Genomic DNA, 15,034 nt, shown 5'->3' with positions numbered 1-15,034 from the left:
AGTGGAGCTGTTGAAGCCCTCAGCTCTGGTCCCAGAGGGAGCCTCGGGGCGCAGCAAGGCATGTGATGGGAGAAGAGACCCAATGCTGAGCCAGCAAAAGGCTCTTTCTCTGATGCTACGCCTTAGGAAGGGCTACCTTTGCCTTAAGGCAGTCTCTTCTAGGCTGTTATTCACCAGCTTACCACAGAAAAACAGATTTATGGGCTTAGTAATGAGTATAAAAAGAAAAAAATCCCTGACTATGCCAGAACCTGGAGAGGTCCCAGGCAGCCCAGGGTGCAGCAATGCCGGGGCAACACGTGTGCTGGTTTGTGACCGGTGCCACGTTCCAGTGGTTCAACACCTCAACCTTTCCTGCAGGAGTCTGAAACCTCAACAAGCCCCGAATATCAAAGTGCAGACAAGTCACCTAGTTAATACAATCTAATAAAATATCTGACTATTAATTACATGTGTGAGCAGGGTATACGGCCATCTCGACATCAATAAACTAGCCGTGCAAAGTCTGTTTTCTAGCTCAAGTGCTCAAGGGAACAATCGTCGTAGACAAATGATTCATTCACCAGAGTATTTTAGAGATGGAAAAAAAACTCTCCCAGCCCACAGCGTATGTTATGCCAGGACTTAAGCCTGCTGTAGATTTATGTCTTGGCAATGACTGTGAACCCCAACAGCACATGCCCTTGGTTAAATAGCTGTCAGGTACAGGGACGAGGGGGAACTTAACACAGTCACCGCAATTTAATGGGTCAGAAGAGACCCTGGGAAAGAAACCTGCAGACAGGCAACAGGTCATTAGGCAGAGCCCCTCTTCGCCAAGGACCGCTGAGACGGGGCCTCCTTCCCCCTTGAGGCCCCGGAGCAAGGGGCTGCACTGCCTGTGGAAACATCCCCCTCTGCGGGGTGCTGGCTGCAGGCAGCAGCCTCAGACGAGGCAGCATCTCTGCTTCTCCTTACCCTGTCACTTGGCAGGGAGAGCGTGTTCCCGGAGGGGCCAGGGAGGATCTCCCCCAGGTCCTGGGGGCCAGCGAGTCTGGTGGCAAGCAGGATGGAGAGGAGAAGTCAACGTACCTTCACCTGGCCTTACATCTGGCCTTCCAGCATCTTTCCTATCGTTCTTATCATCAAGGGCATCAGACAAGTCCAAATCCATAGGATCCTTTGCTAGAAAACAACATGGAAGTTAGCAGTGCCAGCCACAGCCTGGGGAACTCTGCAATTAATTAAATAATCAAGGAAATGCTCAGCTTTGCCAGGGAAAAGTGCTGGTGAAAAACACGAAGCCCCCGACACCAGCATCCCCCGGTTTCGCTATGCAGTGTCGTGGCAGATTTTCCAAACCCGTCCCATTTCATGCCCCCGCGCCGCTGTGGTGAGAAATGTCATGTTCTTCCTGCAGAAACAGTCTTGCACCATGGCTCGAGCACCAGGCAGTCGGATAAATCAAGCTGGGTAGAAAAGGTCAGAGCCAAACGGGCGCTCCCAAGGGCCCAGCCTGCGGAGGGGAAGGAGGCGGCTGTGCCGTGCTGGCATGTCTGCTGGAGCGGCCTGTGACTCGATTGCTTGGTGTTATTTTTCTCCATGAACCGCCCAGTTGGTACCCTGAGCAGCCTGGCTCTGAGAGCAGCTATTGCCTTCACTAAATGGCAGCTAAAACCACGGCACGGAGCCAGCCTGAGCTCCCCAGCGCTCCCGCCAGCTCGCACCTTAGTTTATTCTGATCCAAAACTATTTTTTTTTTTTTTAAGCCTGTGAGTACTTTTATCCAAAATTCTGCCTGAGCTGGCAGTGAAGTGCCCAGCTGAGAGGGTGCTCTGAGCTGGTGGGATGGGTGTGCTGGGGGAGCCCGGCATGGCTGGGCCGTGCCGTGCTGGGGAGGACCACAAGCCTGCAGGCAGGGGGATGCAAAATGGTCCAGGAGCTGCTGAGACCCCCAGGCAAGTGCAGGGTCATGCCAAGATACCATGTCTGCCATGTGTTTGGGGGTTTCTGTGTTGTTTTTTTTCTCCCAGGTGTCTCACGTGAACAAACAGTAGTGGCTGGAAATACTGGGGCGAGGGGCAGCGCTGCTGTCGCGGCACATCCCGAAGCCCCTGCCTGTGCTGGCAGCAGAGCCAGGGCCAAGCTGTGGGGGCCGGGGAGCTCACACTCACCTGGGTTATGCTTGGGGGGGGGCCTTGTAGTTTTTGGCTGCTTGGTTGTGCGGATGACATCCCAAAAGCTGTTGTCTGAAGGGAGGGGGGAAAAAAAAGAGACCAAAATGGTGACGCCCCCTGAAATGTGCATTTGGACAAGTGCTGGGGGGGGTGATCCCCCTCCCTTCAGGGCGGCTGGGGCTGTGCTGGGGCAGTTCAGTGCTCTGGTTCACAGCTCCAGCTGCCCCTGACACTGGGGGCACCCCTTGCCGGTTGGTGCCCTAGGGATGCTCCAGCCCTTGGTGTGGGTGGTGGGAGCCTTCGTGGGGATCCCCTGCGCCAGGGTACATGTCGGCGAGGCTTGAAATTGAGAGGGTGACAAGCAGGGCTGCCACGAAAATCCCCCGAAACACGCTGCCAGCAGGACACCTGCTCATGAGAGCTCTGCCACCATGAGCGCAGCCCCGTGCCAGCCCCGCCGGCTGTCTATGGCACACAGGAGCAGGATCAGGCACTACCAAAAAGATATTTAAGGATGTGCTACTTCGTCAATGAAATCTCCCATCTAACAGCAGCTAACAGCTCCGTCCTGGTTAAAAAATATTACAAATGCTGCTCAGCGAAGCCCCCAGTACAGGTTGGGCAGGGGTGTGTGGGCAGCAAGGGAGAGAGGATGGTGAAATGCTGGTGTCAACCCTCCTGGCATATCAGTGAGAGCCTGGTGCATCTCCTCTGCTGGGGTCCACTAATGACAGCGGAGCAGGAGGAGGTGGTCCCCTCTTAACATCACCTCTTGGCGGTCACCAAAACTTGGCAGAGCTCATCTGTCAGTGCCTGATCCCAGCCTCCCGGCTACCGGGATGGTTCCCAGTTACCTCAGGGAGTGTTTTCTCCCATCTGGAGCCCTGAAAGCAAGCATGCATGCACCCTCCCGGGGCACAAGGAGCTCTGCAGTACCTGGCTTCCCTGGCCTGGGGAAGGGCTTCGGAGTTGGCTTGGCTGGTTTGGTGGTAGTCTCCAGAGGGGTGTCAAAGTAATCAGACAAATCAAAGCCTGTTGCAGGAAAGAAGGGATTATTAAAACTTTCATCTTTTGTGGGGGTGGTGTGAGGCTTTCGGCACATGTCCCCCCTGAAGCAGCTCTGCAGGTGCTGTGCAAGCAGCACTGCACCATTGCTGGAGGCCACCAGCGCCCATGTCAGCGTGGAGCTGAAAAGGGCATCCGGCTGCTCCATCACAACCGTATTGCAGAGCCTTCAGATCAGACTGGCCATTGCTTAACTCTTCTCATCCAAGCCGTGGCTGCTTCCCTCTCCCAGCCCAAGCAGCCCCAAAATAATGTGTTCTGGGGAGACACCCGACAGTGTCCTGCAGCATCTCCCAAGCGATGATGCAGATGAGGTGCTATGGAGATGGAGCCGCTCTGTTCCCTGCACGGCAACCCACAAGTGACACCGGGCTGAGCAGAGCACGCACGGGAGGGGGGGCAGGGCGCAGGAACCTGCTGCAGGAGCCCCTCGGTGCCATCACTCATCCGAAAAGCACTCCCCGGAGAAGAAATGCGCTGTGATGAAACCTCAGCTTCAGCATGCATCCATTTCCCAGGGACAGTTTATTGGATCAAACAGCCTCTCATTCAAGCTGCAGCCTGAACACTGAAGCCCTGCACATGCTTCTGGCACTTGGCTTTTCTTACCCCTAGCAAGACCACAGTGGCCAAGGAACTGGACAGTCAGATTTGCTTAAATTTGTGCCAAGATCTTTATGCAGGGGCGAGCAGATGCACTTCTGAGTGCTCCCCCACTGCAGCTTATTTCAGGCTCCTCTGGCGGGGTTGAGCAATGCTCGGCTCTTGTGACCGTGCTATATTTAAGTAGGTATGTTTGGCCAGAACTGAGCTAGAGGAACTGCCAGCAATGAAACTTGGGTGAATTTAAGGGAGCTTCCTCAACCAGGGCAGATGCTGTGGAGCCAGCCAGCCAGCACATCTGACAGGCACAGTTGGAGAGATATTTTTCCCTGGATGGGGAAATGTCATCAGGTTGGGCCTTTCCATGGAGCTCAGGGATATCTTGGAGTAAAAAAAGGAAAGAAAACATCCTCCAGGCTCCCTCCTGGAAGGAAAGCTAGCAGGTGTCACACAGCCAGAAACAAAAGCCCTTGTATAGCTGAGCAGTGATTTGTGTCTTTTCCATTAGGATACTGCAATGTGTGCAAAATTCAGCCTTGGCCGTAAATGCTCCACTGCCACTTGCCTTCAATATGGACAGAAATATCAATATTGCATTTACTTGGGCCGTATGGGAGGAGTGCACGTATGCACGCTGGCACCAGCTTTCTTACAGGCAAGCGAAGGTGTCCCGAAGAGTCTGGTAAGGCAGCAGCACGCAGCTGCTCACGTGCAGCCCACGGGGGGGCTCGCACCTCTCAAGCCCCCATGGGAAGCAAACCCTGCACTGTGCTTAAATGGTAAGCATGCAAGAAGGTCTCACCTGTCCCACTTGCTGGTTTTCTGGGGCCCTTGGGAGTGGCTGTGACAAAACAGACAGGGAGGAAGACGTTAGTCGCGGACATCACTGAAAAAGTATCACTTCTGGTTTGAGAATAAATGGCAAAGATTTCACCATGAGCTTTCCAGCTGATCATCGCTGGTTTGCGTTTGTGAACTGGGAGCCCAGAGCCACGAATCCCCCCCCGCAGACGGCACGTGGGCACAGGGCGTGTGACCGCCTGCGCGCGAGGGCGAGTGGCTGCAGCCCCCGTGCAGGATTGGGCCCAGAGCTCCGCAGGGCTCAGCTGCGCCCGGGACACTGCCTGTGTGCAGGGCAGCATCCCGCCAAGCGGAAAGCAGAGCGCTGTAATAAACTGCTCTGAATTAAGACTCCTGGAGACAGCAGCAAACAGAGCAAGGACACATACTGTACAGAACAGCGTGGAAAACAAGAGTAAGCTGCCAATGTTTTGTTGTCCCCTGCCCAGTCAGTCAGTTAAATGACAGATGATTTCCAGTGCTGCATTATGTATGGGAGGTTCCCTGTCAGCTGGAGGAATTTTGGTGATACCTTGATGCTTAAATACCAGCTCCCCTGGCCACTCCTGGGCTAAAACAAGCTCCTGTCAGCCTTCAAGGGGGTTGATTATTTATTTTTTTCACCCCCCGTAAACCACTATCTATTAATAGTGGCTAGCATTACGAGGTATATGAATAAATTATGAACAAGAGTTGTGGCTGCTCTATTCCCATTAATTTTCATCTGTGCCTCTTAATACTGGAGTGCTTTTGCTGGGCTTCATTTCCAGCGTGCCAGTACGGTTTGATGTGACCCAACTCGAGACCTCTCGTTTGCTTTTATTCTGGGGCTGAAGCAATGAAGTCCAGAGTGGGATGCAGCAGCTGGAGGGGCTGGGCAGACAGCACTGCCTCTTCTGGCTCATGGCTGGGTCTCCACCCTGGGGAAATGCTGCTTTCCCTCTGCATGAGGTGGCCATTAGGTGTTTTTAACCAGGTCTCCCCACATACTCTACTAAAGGGCTTGATAAATCCTCAGTGAGATCTCTCAGACCTGTGACCCCATAGTCTATCCTGCTGAGCCTGGCATGCTGCAGGAGAGGTGCATGGAGCATTCTGACTCTTTATTCCATGTAAACTCCAACGTAACACAGCACAAGTGTCTGTGTGTTGTTAGACTATAAAGTACGAGGTTTCAAACCCTGTTATAGCTTTCACTCAAATACTTGTAGGTGTATTTTGTGAGATCACAGAGGCTGGCATCGCTTGCAGAGCACTCCCCGCTACCACCCAGCGGGGCGCTGGGTCTGGGGACAGTCACCATGAACTGCATGGGGAGGGATGGGCAGTGAGGGGTCCTGGGCACTGGTGTTCCCGAATTTGCCACGGCATCTCGTGGCTGGGCAGCAAAGGGGAGCTGGCGAGGCAGTGTGTCTGGGTGCAGGTCACACTTGGGCTCAGCCCTCGGTGCTGGGGGGAGGCGTGTGACCAGCCTCCTCCCATCAGCTGCTGCACTGGCACTTAGGTTTTCTCTTTCGGGTGTAAAATGAGAGCCGCTCTGCTGAATTTCCTCCCCCTGGGGCGGTGCCAGTTCCCTGCCAGCCCCCCCTGACCTCGCTGCTGTTTCTGCCAGGCCTGAGGCTGAGCTCTGCCAGGCACTGCTGTCCCCTCAGCAACACAGCCCAGCCCCAACTTAAAATTTCAGAGCCAAATATTAAGTATCAGCATGCCGGCAGCAAGGCACCCCCTTCAGAAATGAGTTTCCTTTGACTGACGGGTTACGCTTGAAATTAAGTGAAGCAAAGCAGCGACTTAATGCGCCGTTTGCTTTCCCCGGGTGCTGTGTTGCAGGGAAGGGCCCAGCGCTGCCCTTGCCCGGCCGGGCTCAGTGGGTTGCCCTGAGCATCGACTCGAGAAGGAGAGTGGTTAACACATTAGCCTCCAGGCAAACAGGGTCATGTTTGACGGTAGGTGTTACTAATGGATGCAAGGAAGCCAAAAAGACATGTTCAGTGCCGTTGCTACGCCAAGCACTGCTGTGCTTCTGGGGTTTCACGGGAATCAGGCAGCGGAGGGCACGTGGTCAGCAACCAGCTTCTGCAGGACTATCCCCAGTCCCACCAGTTGGCAAGCCCAGACACTGCGTCTCCCCAGGCAGAGATGATGAGGTAGCCCATACCCCCCACCACCCTCGCACCAGCATTAGATCCCAAAGAACAAATTTAATCTATTCATGACTTATTTGTTTTCTCCTCTTTAAAAGAATTAATAAATGTGACTTACGTCTCTTGGTGCTGAGGTCATACAGGGCATCTTCTAGGCTGATGTCACCTGGGTCGTCCCCATGACCTAGAGACAAAGAATCAGCACTGGTTGTACTTGCTCCACACAAAGTAAATCGCCTTTAAATATGGTGTGGCTAGACTCATTTGCTCAAATTGCTTTAGTTTTTAGAGGGCTTTCTGTTTTTTTCCAAGCCTGACCCATCATCAGTGATGAGGAAGACATCAGCCTTCTCTGAATGCTGTGACTGTTAAATTGCAGAGCAGTCATCTCTGGATTTTCCATTTGTCTGCCCTAATGGATGTGGTATAAAAACACATGCTATGCTTAAATTTGTCAAGGAGAGCCTACCAATTCATCTCTCAAGCTGCCACTCATCTGTGGCTGTGCTCACGATTATACGTTTGCTAAACACCATGAAAACATTGGGACAGCACAGACAAATTCGGTGAAAACAAAAAAGCCCTATGCACCTCTTCTTTGCAAGTGGCTTCCAACATCAAAGGCTCTGTATGAAAATGCTGCTGCTGGCTGCCAAGCACAACTTAGCATTTCAGAGACTGCCTGCATCATTCTGCCTCGGTAATGCGAACCAGGACCAAACCCCCATCCCACGGATACACCTGACAGGCACAGGCAGATTTTTTTGTTAGAGATGTCTCACCACAACTCCAGTCACTTTATAATATCCCGGGGATAACTCAGCGCTACACTGTGTTCTCCTGCGATAGGGCCAGCTAATCCTTCCTTTCTCTGTCTTTTTTTTGCATCGCATTAATTACTGTTGACTTACCCTAGTTCTGAATGTATTTGTCTTGATAAATTCATGCTTTTACATCTCAGAGCATGCTGAGTAATTAATATCCTTTGGGTTTGCTAAGTACTGCAGCACTGCAAGAGAACATTAAAATGGCTTTCCTCTTATTCCTACTGCTAAATGGATTTAGCTATTGCCACCTGAGCTCCAGCATGCTTCATGAATAAATTTAAAGCTTTACTGACAAGGACAATAACAACGGGAAGGCACCAGTCCATCAGAAAGCAGGTATCAGCATTTCGGTGAAAAACTTCTACTGAGGGTAGTCACTAAGTACTGCAACACCTTCAGCTCCGGTTTCACTTACTCACACATCACATCTCGTTTCATTTGCCATCTATTTAAATGTACACTCAGCAAACCTGAGGGTGATTTAAATGCAGGGTCTATGGCTGAAAAGTTGCTATGAGCTTCCCTGCCCTGGCAAAGCGCTTGGCGTTAAGCTACTGCTGGTGGTGTGTGTGTAAGTAATGTACATCCCGGCTCACGGCTGTTTCTCATTGAGATGAAGGATGCCAAAGCTTCCCCTCTGAGCCCCGAGGAATGGCCAGCAGCGGGAGATTCCCTGTTGCAGGTGGAGCCCAGTTACCACCGTGTGAAATCCGCGGAGCAAGGCATGCAGACAAGCCCCTTGCTCAGCACAGCAGCAGGGCAGGGCTGTGCTTGGCACCTTCAGCCTCCCCATACACCCCTCTGCTCCCTTGCCAAAATATTTGTCCCTTGGGCCTTATTACTGGTGAAATATTGGCACTGTGTGATAACCGATGCTTTCCTGCTCCGACAGCCCGGATGAAGCCCCAGGGTTATGAAGTGCTCTGTCTGTGCAAAGGAGCAAAGTAAGGACCATGCAAGACCATACCATCCATGGCGCCAAAAAAATACCTGCCCACGTCTAGCGCTTGCACGGAGTGCTGCTGAACCACCAGTGTGTCCCTGCTGAGATCCCACAAGCTCATTACTGCTGTGGCCAACTGTCCCAAGCTTGCTACTCCAGCAATTTCAGGTAGGCTCCCTTTCTCAGCATGGTTTTTTCCGCAGCCTTGACTGGCTTTTCAGAAACTGATGGGGCTCTGTCATTCTTGTCTTTCTATTTTAAACTGTGTTTAAAAAAAGGTGGAAGGGGAAAAGCATGGCATATCCCTGGCGGGATGATAAGCGCTACAAACCTGACTGGGGGAAACGCGTCGTCGCAGCATTTCATTTCAGTTCCCCCTGCCTCTGCAGTGGGCAGGGCAAGCTGGCAGGAGGGATATGGTGGTGGCACCAAGACTTGCACTGATATGCTAGGAGCCGTCCCTTCCCTCTCGCCCTGCTCCCCCTTTCTCCGTAATTAAGTAAATGTTAAAGGTGCTGATTTGCTGCACACTGAGCCCTGCTATTAGCACCTCCTCCCTGTGCTTCACCTTTGATGTAGGACCCCAAACACAAAGTGAGGGGGAGTGGACAGCCATGGGGGCACATGCAGCTTGCCTGTTCTGCTGAAGGGCTATGGGGGTCGTGGGGCTGCATGGAGATGCCCCCCCAGTGGGGCCATGGGCCCTGCAGGGAATGCAAGTGCCCCCAAAAATGGGCTCCCCCCTGCCTGGCTTCGGAGGGGCTCACCAGACCTGCTAGCTGAGCAGCACTTACAGCTCCCTGGGTTTGGTGACCTCTCCTCTTGGCATCTCCCCACAGGACAGGAGGAGAGTGCCACTCCCCAAATCACTCTCCAGAGAGCCAGCTGGCGCACGAGTGGGTCCAGGGAGATGAAAGGTGCTCAGGGCCCTCCATCCTCACGGGGCTGATGTAAAACAGCCATCGCTAACATGTCCTGGGCTGCAGCTGCATCCCAGGGGAATCCCCGTGGCTGGGGTGAGGGGTGCAGGCAGCCTGCCTGAAGGTTAGGAAAACTGTTGACACACTGAACCACCCAGCAAAACCTTCCCTAGGAGGTGCAGCGCTTGGCACAGCCCGTTTCCCAGGGCTTTCCCACGGCTGCCCCTGGCAAACTGAGATCCTTTTCCAGGGCAATTTAAACCCAGGAATTCCCTAGGCGTTGTCAAGGATTAATAATAGATTGCCAGTTAATTGAAGCTGACAACATCTTTATTTCATGCAAAGGGTGTTATAGAGACGTATTACACCTTTTATGGATCAATAACCAAGTGCTGCCGTCAAAGGCACACAAACTTGCCTGCTCGCTCCAACAGAGAAGAGCTGAACGCTCTCCTTATTCTTTTATTCAGTTATTAAGTGGTAACAAACCCAGCACTTCACAGCCAGATGCTTAAAACCCAACCAGCACTCGGTACGCTTGTTTACCTTGCAAACGCAGCTTTTCAGGAGACAGCACTGCTTCCCCTCTGCTGCCTCATGCAAATCCCTTTGCTCCTGGGGCTCCAGTCCTGCTCAGTGACACTGGGGGAGTGGGTGTCCCACTCTGATGAGAACCCACGCACAGCACAGAATATCTTTCTATTAGGGGCTTATGTTCTCCAGAAGCTGGGGCATGTTCCTACATACTAGAGCTCACAAGCAGCCCGCTGCTAAGTTGCAGAGGTGTTTGGCTGTCATACGTGCTCAGCAGTCAGGGTCACGCATGCCCTGACATTTTACCTCCCTTGTAGGATATACCCATGATGCTGGCAACCTGTTACAGGACTATAAAACCGCTGATATGCAAAATCATCCTCTGCTGGTTGCTCAGTGTTGGGGAGTAGTACAGGATCTTCACCAGGTTTGATGACTAGGCTAGGTTGGTTTTTTTTTTTTTGCCTCTGCTGGGAGCAAATGCACATCCCCAGGGGCAGCTGGGAGGCGATTCAAGCCCTGCGTGCCGGCTGGCCAAGGACACCAGAGCATCTGCAGGGTTGCAGGGCTGTGGCGGGGGGGAAGGTGGGAGAACGAGACACATTTCCCATATTTTTCTTTAATATGACAGTCAAAAGAAACCGAGCCAGGACATCTCATGGTACCTAATACGAATCCCTTAACACCAGACCAGGGAGGTGGGGGGACCCCAAAGCTGCAGCTGTGCTGGGTGGAGGCTGTAAAACAAAAGTGAGAGTTATGGCCGAGCCAGCACTGCAGGCTCCCCCGCCTCTCACCAAGTCCCCTTACCTTGCCAGGGGTATTTTTAATCAGAACTAGCTGCTCTTTGAAGGTAGAAGGGTTTTGTGCCTTAATGTATTCTCTCCTCATTATTTTCTGTAGCAGGCAGCTCAAACGCGCAATTGTACTCGTCAGCTTTTTAGTTTTTACAATTATATATATATTCTAATTAAGCCCCACTGTTTGACAAAGCTTGAATTACAGTATCATAATTCACACCCAGTATATTGCTAGGCCGTCTGCAGCACTCTGAGTGAGGTGTATTCCATTTTTAGCGCCAGCCCACGGATCTCTTTGTGCAATATATATGTGTTTAGCTTCCCTGGGAATTGAGAGCCCGCGACGGTACGAGATTGACAGCCCGGGAGATTACGGGAGAATGCAAAGCAGGTACAAGGGCAGCGGAAAGTAATTCAAACTGCCTGACTTTTATGCATCTACCTTAGGAGCGACGCATCAGGCAGCGGGTGGGAGAGCAGGAGGAAAGCGTGTGCCGAGGTAACCAAAAGCACCAGGGTCTCCCCAGCGATCAGCCTCGTCTTTCTGGCTCTGAGTTACGGTGTCGACACACGCAGGTGGTTCCCTGTGCAGGGCACCCACGGTGATGCTGGTCCCTTTGGGCAGGGTGCTGGGGATGGAAGGTTTGTGGGTGCAGCACCGTGTCGCGCTGCCGGCGCTGGACTGCAGCCTCGCAGCGGCGTTTCCCGCTGTCTCAGCAAAGATACAGACCTGAAGGTCTGCGGGGAGCAAATGGCTGCTCCTCCATGGGCGCAGGTCTGCTCTGCAGCAGCTGGGGTCTTTCCTGCAGCACTGGGGTTCCCCAGGGACTCTCCTGGAGCAGGCAACAGCACGACGGCACTGGCCAGAGCACTGATCCCAGGCAGCACAGACCAGAGCTTCAGACTCGCCAGTGCTCTCCACCAGCACTGCCTGGGCACCGGCCCCAGCCGCCTACCAAACATGTGGAAAATTTCCTTGCAAGTGCCAAGCTGCTTGCAAATCTGGAGTTCTTGCTGACAACTACGACCAAATCACAATTCTATGTGCGTAGGGAGAGCAGAGCTGCTTGGAGCTGGGGCGTTATGGACGGTCTCTGGGAGCAGCACTGGCGGGCCAGGCAGGCAAGGACAGCTTAATTGCAGCTGCGTTTCTCTCCACAGATGTGCCCACGCTGCCTCCTCAACACAGACTTCCTCCTGAAGTTAGTTCTGCCTTGAAAAGCAGACTCCGAACTTCTTCCAGCTCCTCGGCCGCTGCCAGGGAAGACAGACTGCCCAGGGATGTGCCCCTGCACAAACACCCCTGTCAGCAGCCCGCCGGGGCCAGGGGAGGCAGGGCGCTTCCAGGAAGCGAAACTGGGGAGAAACTCAGCCCCCTGCACCCGCCGTGGCAGCAGGACTGATGGCTGACGCTGGGGTACATCGCCCCAGTCTGGGGCACAGCCAACGGGCAGCAGTGGGACACAGCCCCCCAGCCAGGATGGCCCCTGCTCCTTGTGAGGGACGAGGCAATGCTGCCATCCTCATTCCCCATTCCCAGTGAAACATTCTGATTTCCAGAAGTACTAATCAAAATCATTCTTGATTATGGCAAAAACAACCTCCGCTGAATTATTTTTTTTTATGCAATTAACAAGGGTATATGGTAATTCCAAGCAATCTTGCTCTTGAGATTAAAGGAAAGCCTGCCAGGAAGCACATGAATAAAGCTTTAAGATGAGAATTTGCATAATGAAGACTTTCTCTTTGTGGAGGGACTAATGGTGGTTATGTTTGAAGCCTATTAACGGAAATGCCTAAAAGCCTCCGCTAAAGTCAGTGCCTTGTTGCTGAGCCACCATGACCCGCACAGGCTCCGTTGCCCCCGCTGCCCTCCGTGCTGCCGGGTCCCCACCGGGAACCTCAGCTCCACAACACCCCCACTTCTGCCCTCTCCTGGGGCCACCCGAGTGGTGGGTTGAGCCGGGCCGGGCACACCGGCTGGGGCAGGACGGGCAGCAGCCCCCTCACGAGCACTGCTGTCTGCACCTCAGGGCAACGCACCTCATTTAGGTATTTAAACCACGGGATAATTCTGTGTTTCTGTGCGCCGGGGCAGCCGAACAAGAAGATATCTGTTGCAATTTGATTTCACGGCTTACTAGGAATAATTTAAATTATTCGTTGGCAGCACCTGATATGCTCAGCACCCAGCAAGAGTGATGGAGATGGCGAGGAAAATGCAACCAGCAAAACCAGCCTGAATCTGGTGGGCTCCAGGCTCCTTCTCAGCAGACACCATTAGCACCACAATTAGCACCACCATCCCAGCAGGCAGGAGAAGGTGAGCCCTTGCTGGGAGCTGCCCTGCCAGGAGATGAATGCTCAAGGGACACTGGTGCCCGCCCACCCTGTGCCATCCCCAGGGCTGTCCAAAGGTCTGAATGTATCTTGTCCCCAGCTCGGGTGTAAGGACAGACCTCCAGGTTGCTCCCAAAGCATCTGAAGAAGCAGCGCTGCCTCACATACCCCGCAGTGTCCCACAGCCCTGGGGAGCAGCCGGCAGCTCAGCCTCCACCACCGCGGCTGCACCAGGAGCTGCCAGCAGGTCATTCTGCAGAGACCAGACAAAAAAAACACATCAGGGAGGAGTTTCTCATCTGCTGCCATCTCACGCAGCCTTTCTCACTCTCTGCAGCAAGATTTAAAACCCCAGAGGGAACTGCCCTCATCTCCTCTTTCCCAACAGCTGTATCTGGTAACCAGCTCACAGGCAGCCTGTGGTATTTACCAGGTGTGCCTGCATGGAGGCTGCAAGGAAACCTCAAAAGCTGAGGGCTAAGGACAGACGCTGGCCTCTTCCTCCTGAACTCCATCATGTGAGAGGAGCCCCTGCTCCAGACCTGTCTGCGGGAAGACCTTTGCCACCAGCGCTGTCCCTCTTGGAGCAATGGCAGCTCCCACCACCAAACCCACCAGCCTCTACCACCACCCATCTGGCTCACGAAGGGGCAGGAAGCACCCTCAACTCCAGAGGCATTTCTTCATGCTAACCTCTTGTTCTAGCTTTCTATTTCTTCCTAGCATTTCTCTTTCACCTGCTCTCAGTCTCACCGACTCAGACCAGTGGTGATTACTGCATTTCCATGTTTTATTAAAAAAATGAGATAAGAAGGGCTATTAGCAGAGTGGTTCGTTTGCTGCTGATTTTGAGTTACAAACCAGCGTGGGGCTTCCACCTTGGAGGCCGCAGGAGCGTGGCAAGGGGCCTTCCTCCACACGCCTGGGGACTGAGGTGTGAAGGAGCAAATTTGCTGGTGGAGGGAAGCAAAGTGTTCCCACACGTCTGAGTGCCCTGCCCGTGTCAGCGTCGGCGCGTCACCGTGTTAAAGCCGTGAGCAGGAGGGGGCTGCAAGTGCCAGCTGGCCCCGAGACACCACAGCTCTGCAAGAGATGGCCTAATCCCAGGGGTGACAGACCAAGAGCCCATGGGCAGCCACACAACATGTTTTGGGGAGGGGCGAGGGGGGGAGGGCCCAGCCCAGGGCTGTGCACAACACTGGCGAGGTGGGGAGCAAGGGGCCCACACCATGCATCACGTCACATCAGCCGCTGCCACGCAATGTGACAGAAGTCGGTGTAACAGCAGCGAGGCCATGGAGGAGCCCCAGAGCCCAGGGGACCATCCTGTCCCTGCCAGCTGGCAGGGCACTGGCTGCAGCGCTGGTGCTCACGGAACAGCAACGGGCGTTTGTATGTTCTTTAATGTGATTCCCACCCCACTCTTTGGGGACAACCCCAAGGAGGAGTATATCTGCACAGTGCCATCAACTACATCCCCCCCAGCTGCAGGCTCGGTGTAGGGACTGCCAAGGGCTTGATCTGCTGAATGAAAAGTATCTGGCCCCTGGGGAAGCTGTAAAGCCTCAGGCTGCGCTGGAGCCCTCAGCTCTGTGGGAGACCAGCATCTCTCCAACTGCTTCATGCACCCCAGGTTCCTGAAAAGCACTGGCCAGGGTGGTACCCCCCACTATGGACAGACAGACACCTCCAGGTGCTGGCAGCAACCCTTGCCAGCTTGGAGTGAAAAGCAAAGCCCTGTCAAGGGCAGCACTACTGGAGCTAGGAAAAGTTTCCCATTGAGTTTCCCACGGGATGCCATGGACCAGTGGCCACTGCCCAGGTACACCCCATCTCTGGCTCCACAGCATCGTCCTCCCTCT

General features: G+C 53.7%; 1 protein-coding gene across 2 annotated transcripts in view; it reads right to left on the bottom strand.

The window, feature by feature from the left end:
* Positions 1-15,034, bottom strand: part of CD99L2 (CD99 molecule like 2) — a 34,432-nt gene that overhangs the window by 9,943 nt on the left and 9,455 nt on the right. Inside the window, exons 2-6 of one of the 2 annotated variants that reach the window (XM_042807294.1) lie at positions 6,927-6,992; positions 4,627-4,665; positions 3,093-3,188; positions 2,154-2,228; positions 1,072-1,164 (exon numbers count right to left, since the gene is read on the bottom strand). In XM_042807294.1, coding sequence (XP_042663228.1) covers positions 1,072-1,164; positions 2,154-2,228; positions 3,093-3,188; positions 4,627-4,665; positions 6,927-6,992 — 369 coding nt within the window. The remainder of the gene's footprint in view (positions 1-1,071; positions 1,165-2,153; positions 2,229-3,092; positions 3,189-4,626; positions 4,666-6,926; positions 6,993-15,034) is intronic. The other variant, XM_042807295.1, reaches the window with a different exon arrangement.

This window comes from Tyto alba, unplaced genomic scaffold (assembly GCF_018691265.1).
Source record: "Tyto alba isolate M040663 unplaced genomic scaffold, T.alba_DEE_v4.0 Super-Scaffold_5, whole genome shotgun sequence".
In the NCBI taxonomy this organism is placed as follows: Eukaryota; Metazoa; Chordata; class Aves; order Strigiformes; family Tytonidae; genus Tyto; species Tyto alba.
Note: the sequence above shows the minus strand (reverse complement) of the source record. Positions and strands in the feature narration are given on the sequence as shown.